General features: G+C 57.8%; 2 protein-coding genes across 2 annotated transcripts in view; both read left to right on the plus strand.

Annotated features, from left to right (window-relative positions):
- Positions 1-3,192, plus strand: part of RPUSD1 (RNA pseudouridine synthase domain containing 1) — a 3,933-nt gene extending 741 nt beyond the window's left edge. The window contains 1 exon segment of the mRNA XM_009640407.2: positions 168-3,192. Coding sequence (XP_009638702.1) covers positions 168-715 — 548 coding nt within the window. The 3' untranslated portion in view covers positions 716-3,192.
- Positions 3,193-5,039: 1,847 nt separating this feature from the next.
- LOC118452472 (mesothelin-like protein) overlaps positions 5,040-6,474 on the plus strand; it is an 8,318-nt gene continuing 6,883 nt past the window's right edge. Inside the window, exons 1-3 of the mRNA XM_035895934.1 lie at positions 5,040-5,125; positions 5,558-5,778; positions 6,251-6,282. Coding sequence (XP_035751827.1) covers positions 5,748-5,778; positions 6,251-6,282 — 63 coding nt within the window. The 5' untranslated portion in view covers positions 5,040-5,125; positions 5,558-5,747. The remainder of the gene's footprint in view (positions 5,126-5,557; positions 5,779-6,250; positions 6,283-6,474) is intronic.

Raw genomic sequence — 6,474 nt, forward strand, 5'->3', positions numbered from 1 at the left:
AGCCACTGACAGGTGGGAGCTCAGCGCCGGGGCAGCACGGGCACAGGGGGCTGCTGAGGCCGGACAGCCAGAGGCAGCAGAGCTACTGCAGTGGGACCTGCGCTTCCAGCCCTGGTTGCAGCATGGTTGCATAGTGAAAAACAAAGCCTAGGAAGGGCTGAGTGGAGCTGAGAGTCACACTCAGCTCGCAGAGGACTCGGGTTCTCAGGCTGGGGGCGGGGACAAATGCCGCTTGGTGCATCATCACCTCGCACCGCTGTGCCCTCTAGGAGGGATTCAGGGATAACCTGTGTCCCTGAGCCCTCCGCTAAAAAAACGGACTCATCAGCTCCGGGTTCACTGCAGTGCCATTGGCCACCCCATCGTGGGGGACTTCACCTACAGCCACAAGAAGGACAGCAGTCCCTATAGGATGATGCTCCACGCCTACTACCTGCGCATCCCCACCGGTAAGGAGCTCATCGAGGTTTGTGCACCTGACCCCTTCGTCACCGCAATGGACAGCAACTGGGTGCCCCACAACGTCACTCACCAGCTGGATAAGACCATGCAAGAGCTGAAGGAGAAGATGATGCAGAAGGGGAAAGAGGAGGAGAGCCAGGAAGCCATGCGTGGTGGTGGAGGAGAGGAGGCACTGAGCGAAGCCAAGAGCCTGGAGACAGAGGAGCAGCGAGCCCGGTGTGAGCAGTGGTTGGCTGAGTGGGCTTTGGAGTGAGCACAAACCGCACCTCTGCATTTCCAGCCCAATGCTCCATCTTCGTCCCAGCAGGTCTCCACAGAGCCCAGCGCTGACTCCACAACCACACTTCCTGTATGCCGTGGCTTCCCTCACCTCTGGGGCTGGGATTAGGCAGATTTTAGCAGTGATTAGGATGGGTTTCTTTTTTAATGTACACATCATCCATCTGGCCACCGGATGCCCCTTTCCTAATTCTGGGCCTCAGCAGCAGAGTCAGTGTGTCACATACCAGCTTAGAGTGACCCCAAAGCTTTACGTCCCTGTCCCGGGGCTCGGGCACAGCTGGGGCAGCACAGATGCTGCCTTTGCCATGAGCATGATGGAGGTGTCTGCAAACCCTCGGTGCTAGGATGCTAAAACGCAGCCCAGCAAAGGGAGAGGAGAATGTGCCGGGTGCTGCTTCAGCGTCCGCGTCCCCAGTTTCCCTTCGCTCCAGCCTGCTGCAATCACTGGCACACACGTTGTGCAGGAGGTGGGAGATCAGGGGGCTGAATTGCAGCTTGGGGGCACTGACGGCTCCCCAAGTCCTGGGGTGGCCCCAGGTGTCTCGCCCGCGGAGCTGGGCTGTGCGATGGGTGCAGGACAGGTCCCTGCCTGCCACCAAGGATGTGCTGCCTGCCTGTCCCTGCCCTCGCGCTTCCCTTCCTGCCTCAGCACGCCTCTGGGGTTTTTTTTAAAGGTTTGTTGAAGGTGAGTGAGTTGATTCAAATGGATTTTAAACTTTTATCAAATTTCTATGAGAAGCACCTAGTCTTTTAGCGGTTCTGAAATACCGATGGTCTCGGAAATGCGTGTATTTTTAGTACTTCTGTGGTCAGAATAGCCAGCAGCCCAAAGCTTTTTTAATAGATCTTGTTATTCTTTCTCCTAGCATTGCCTTTTCCTAGCACCCGCTTTTACCCTGGGTGTGGGTGTAACCCCTGCCGAGACAGGTCAGAAGGCACAAGCCCCTTTCTGCTTTACCCAAACGAGGGGGAATCAGGTTTTGTCCCATCGTGTGGCTCCTGGCTGGCAGGTTGCTGTGGGGGTGTCAGCACCAGCGGGTGCCGCAGGCAGTTTGGGAGGCTCTGGAGCAGCGAGAGCGGCCGAGGAAATGGTCGAAGCTGAAAGAAAAGCTGAGGACTGATGGGAAGAGTGGGAAGGAGCTCATCTCCAACGCTGGCGCTCAGCTTTGCAAGATGCAGAGAGGAGTTTCTCTGAAAATGCCCCTGCTTTGCCAGCTGGTGTCATGCTGCTTCACTCTCCCCTTCCCACCCCGCTTGTCCTCTGCAGCCCGTGGAGGAGGTTTTGGACACAAAGAGAGCGAGGCGGCTGGGGAGGGGCGTGGGTGGCTGGTGCCCCTTGCGTACAGAGCCCCGATCCCTGGGATATTCGGTGCCGAGCTGCCGCATCAGCGCATGCCCAGCGTTATTGTCACACCGCAAACCCCGTCCCCTTCGAAACGCACCTGGCGGCGGTTTGACATAACTCGTGTTCCTACCCTGCGGGGAAACAAAACAGCACAGCTCTCTTCTCAGGGCTGAATGCACCATGTGGGTCACCGAAACCCCGCAGGGTTTTGCATCGCCCATCCCTGGTGTCCCCAGGCTCACCGTGCTGCAGCATGGGGCCAGGGAGGAGGTGGCTGTCACCGTGCTTTTGTGGCTTGGCATGAAGTGCTGCCATTTGCTGCAGGATGGGGACTGGTGCACAGCTCATGGCTCTGCAGGCGCCAGCCCTGGGCACCAAACGGGGTCCGCAGGCTCATGAGCTGGTGGCAGAGGGCTCAGCAGGGTTCAGAGGAGCAGAAGATCCCTCTCCTTCCTCCCAAGTCCTGTCTCTGCCCATCCCATCTCCCAGGAGTGGCCAGGGAGGGGAGAGGCAGCCACAGGCAGGTCCCAAAGCTGTAAATCAACACCGTGAACCTGTTTGCCAAAGAATGACCGTGGTGACGTGCGCAGGAGGTCCTGAGAAGCTACGGGTGAGATCTGCAGCGGCAGAGGCAGGACGCAGCCTTCCCTTCCCGTGGGCCCCAGAGCGGGAATGCTCCCCGCTGCGCAGCGGGGGACACGTCCTGCAGCCACACACCTGGGATGTGGCTGTCCTTGGCCATGGGGTCAGTGGTTGCTGGGGTGTACATGGGGACACACCGGCACCCCGCACAAAGGGACGGTGATGGACCATCAACGCTGCAGGGCTGGCACCCAGTGCTCACCCCACCATCTGCCTGGGGGAGCCCCTGCACCCCACGCCACCCCTCAGCCTTCATGCGTTGCACTTTTACCCAACATTGCAGGAACCAGAGATAAATATATATTTTCCTTACCCTGCAGAGAAGTGTTTTCCCGGTGCCCATCCCTGGCTTGCCTCCCGTGCCGCGTTGGGTCCTGCTCCTTCCTCTCTGACGTTGCTGCCGCGGGGCCATTTGCTGCATTGTGTGTGAACCCACTCGTGCATTCGGACTGGGGGGTTGTGATCAGGTGTGTGTTCCATGACGTTCTGTACGGCTTGCAATAACCCTTATCTCCTGTTGTGCATTACCATAGTAAACCATCGCCTATTTGCCCTGCAGTTCACCCTCTGGTCTCTCAATCCGTGCCACACTGCACAGGCTGGCTCAGTGCCGGGGGCTTCCAGGAATGAGCCCGGACCAGCACAGCAGGACCAGCCCCAGGGCTCCAACCCCGCCAACCTGTTGTGGGCATCCTCACCCTGCCAGAATCTTCCTGGCCAAAAGCACTGGGATTATCTACCCAAACGCCCTCCCGGATTTAGTAACTCTGACACACATGACTGAGAATGCCCGAGGCAGCCAGGGCAGATGCCCCTGCCCCGGCCCTGCCCCTGCCTGCCACCCACCCCGGCCAACACCAGCGGCTGGGATTGTCCTGAACCAAAGAGCAGAGACGGAAGAAAAATTCCTAGTTTTGGAACACCACAGCTCTCCCTGGCAGGGAAATGGGGAAGCAGCCCTGGGGCAGACAGAGTTTAGGGGGTGCACAGGGAAGGCTGCCACCATGCAGGATTTCTATAGAATTCTTGTACATCAACGTTCCCTGGGTTGGAGCAGCTGGAAAAGTGAGTCAAGACCCAAATAAATTATTTGCAGCCTTCAGGTTGTGAGATTTCTAAGATTATAAACCTGGCAATTTAACCAGGAGTGTTTCCAGCCCACCTGGCACAGGGAGATGTGGTTGGAGCCACCACCGACCCGCCAAGGCCCCCGGGGAAGGGCTGGGGCAGCTGCTTCCCAGCACATTTGGCTTTGGGGTGGGTCCTCCTGTGTTTCTTCCTCTATAGCCCCTGGGATTGTTTCAGGGCTGTTTTTAAGCACCCCCGGCGCATGGCAGCCGCAGTGACCCGCGAAGAGGCCCCGATGTGCCCCTGCCCTCCTGCCCCAGCCACCTCTGGCCAGCAAGCCTGCGGCAGGGGCCGTGTCCCACCAGCAGCCTCATAGCAAACAAGTTTCTGTAATTTTACCAGTGCAGCAAGAGGTATTTTATCCTTCCAAAATAGAAACCAGAAACACCCACCAGCATCGACCAAGCCCTGCTGCTGCAGGACCGGTTGCTGCGTAGGGTATGGGGATAGGGACACCGGCCAGGAGCACCAGGGGATGGCAACCCCGCTCAGCGCTGGGCCAGCACGTCCAGGGACCCTTTCAAAAGCTGATGCCCCCAAACCCAGACGAGTGGGTGGTGCAGGCAGGCAGCCAGCCCAGCCGACCGCTGCCGGCTGCTCTCACCCATCCCTTTTCCCAGGATAAATGCACAGATAAAGCATTTGCTGCCGTGCAGCGTGGGGCTCCTCCGGGGTTTCATCGCACAGCCTCAGGAAGGCTTTGCTCCCTTTCTTTTTGGTCTCCTTCACGGCACGTGCTAGGTGGCATTACAGAGAGGGATCAGAAATTCCAAGGAGAAAGCTTGTAAAAAGGGGACTGGGATTGTCCACAGCCAAGGCATCTCCCAGAGGGGTGCTGAGCCCATCGCCGCAGACTCGTCTGTTCTGCACCCCAGTTGCCCTCTATAATATATCCCTGAATAGCTCAAAGGTGTTTCACCAACCGGGAGGACCTTTGTCCCCATCAGGAACACAGAAATTACTGAAACAGAGGGTGTAACTCACTCACCCCAGAGTTCAAAGTGACCCTTTACAAAAGAAAAAAAAAAAACAAAAACAAAAACCCAAACCAAAAAACAGAACCGGGAGAGGGAACAGCATTACAAAACACTGTTGAGAAACTGCCCCGGCACACCCCGTTTTCATCCCCACCCCACAGCAGCAGATAAGTGCTGAGCCCGCCCCAGCCACCGCAGGTGGGTGAGCACCTTCCCTGGCCGAGTGGCACCGAATCCTCATCGCCCAGCCAAACCCCCCTGGACGGAGAGCGACTCGGCAAGGCCACTGGTGGGATTTAGGGAAAATAATGAATCTTAGCCAGAAACCTACTCTCATCTACCTCGAAGGGCAATACGCAATGAGCTAATTGCTCTGGGCAGCGCTGAGCATCCCATCGATGGCATTTCTGGAGCGGAGATTTATTTTCTATCGGGGGTTTTTAGCTGAGGAGTTGGGTACAGGGAGAGCATGCCTGCTGGTGCTCCTCCACTGGGCTACACTGGATTTCTCCCAGTCCGTGCTGGTGCGGTCCCGTGTGGAGCTGGGGGACGGAGGGGAACCCTCTCCCTGCAGGGCACGGGTGGGAGTGGGGATCTGGGTGTCAGAGAGGATGATTTATTGTGGAGTTTCTTTTAATAATGGGTGGAGAATTGAGCAGAAATTCTGTTTTCTGTTAGGTAGGATTTAAAATCTCTCCCTTGGTTGGGGGGGTTTGTGCAGGCACTCGCAGAGCACAGGCTGGGTGCGCTGAGCTGCCGTGCTCCTACAGCTCCAGCCCCCGCATCGGAGGATCGGATCAGCTGCAGGATCCCCCCAGCACCTTCCCCCATCCCAGACCGTGGGGCACGGCTCTTCATTTGCACTCTGCTCGCCTGAGCCGTGCCAAGGACGAAGCCCCAGCATCGGCAGGATGGCACGGGCAGCCACCGCTCTCTGCCTCCGTGAGTTACATCTTGTCCCCCTAAAGCTGACCCTGCCCCAGGACCCCCCCTTCCACCCCTCGGCACTGGGGATGCTCCAGCCCATGCTGCTTTTCATTCCCAACCCGCCTGGCTCTGGCATTCCCTGCACTCTGCCTCATGCTCCCCTCAGCATCCACAGGCAGTGGGAGTTTTTCCCGGCTGCAGCTGGCACCGCGTTAGAAACCTGCACAGATTTCCAGGGGCAGATTTATCACTTTTTTATCTTCGGAACCCATCCCCAGGTACCCCAGGTTACCCAGGCTGGCGCAAGCTGCAGGGCAGTACAGGGGCTGCTCTCCATACAGCGTTTGCCAGCATTTACTAAACATTATTAAATTGACAAAGAAAATACCCTTCCCAGACTTTAAACCTGGAGCTGCTGCAGAACAGCCCCCAGCCTCCTGGACTTACGGTCAGGGCTGTTTTATAACCCTCTCCCACTTCCTTGCAGGTTTCTCCACAGACCTCCTGAAAGCAGCAGTGGTGAGTGACTGCCGGCTGCTCCCAGGGCTCCCATTACACCAGGGCTTGGCCAAAACCTCCCTACTGGTGCCGGGAGGGGCAGAGCTGCCGCGGTTCCCCCAGTCCTCGGCTCCAGGGAGGCAAAGCCATGGCTTCCCCACTGTCCCCCTGTGCAGTTTGTTGCCCCCTCCCTTTTCCATCCCATTCCTAACC

Source organism: Egretta garzetta, unplaced genomic scaffold (assembly GCF_000687185.1).
Source record: "Egretta garzetta isolate BGI_Z169 unplaced genomic scaffold, ASM68718v1 scaffold426, whole genome shotgun sequence".
Lineage (NCBI taxonomy): Eukaryota > Metazoa > Chordata > Aves > Pelecaniformes > Ardeidae > Egretta > Egretta garzetta.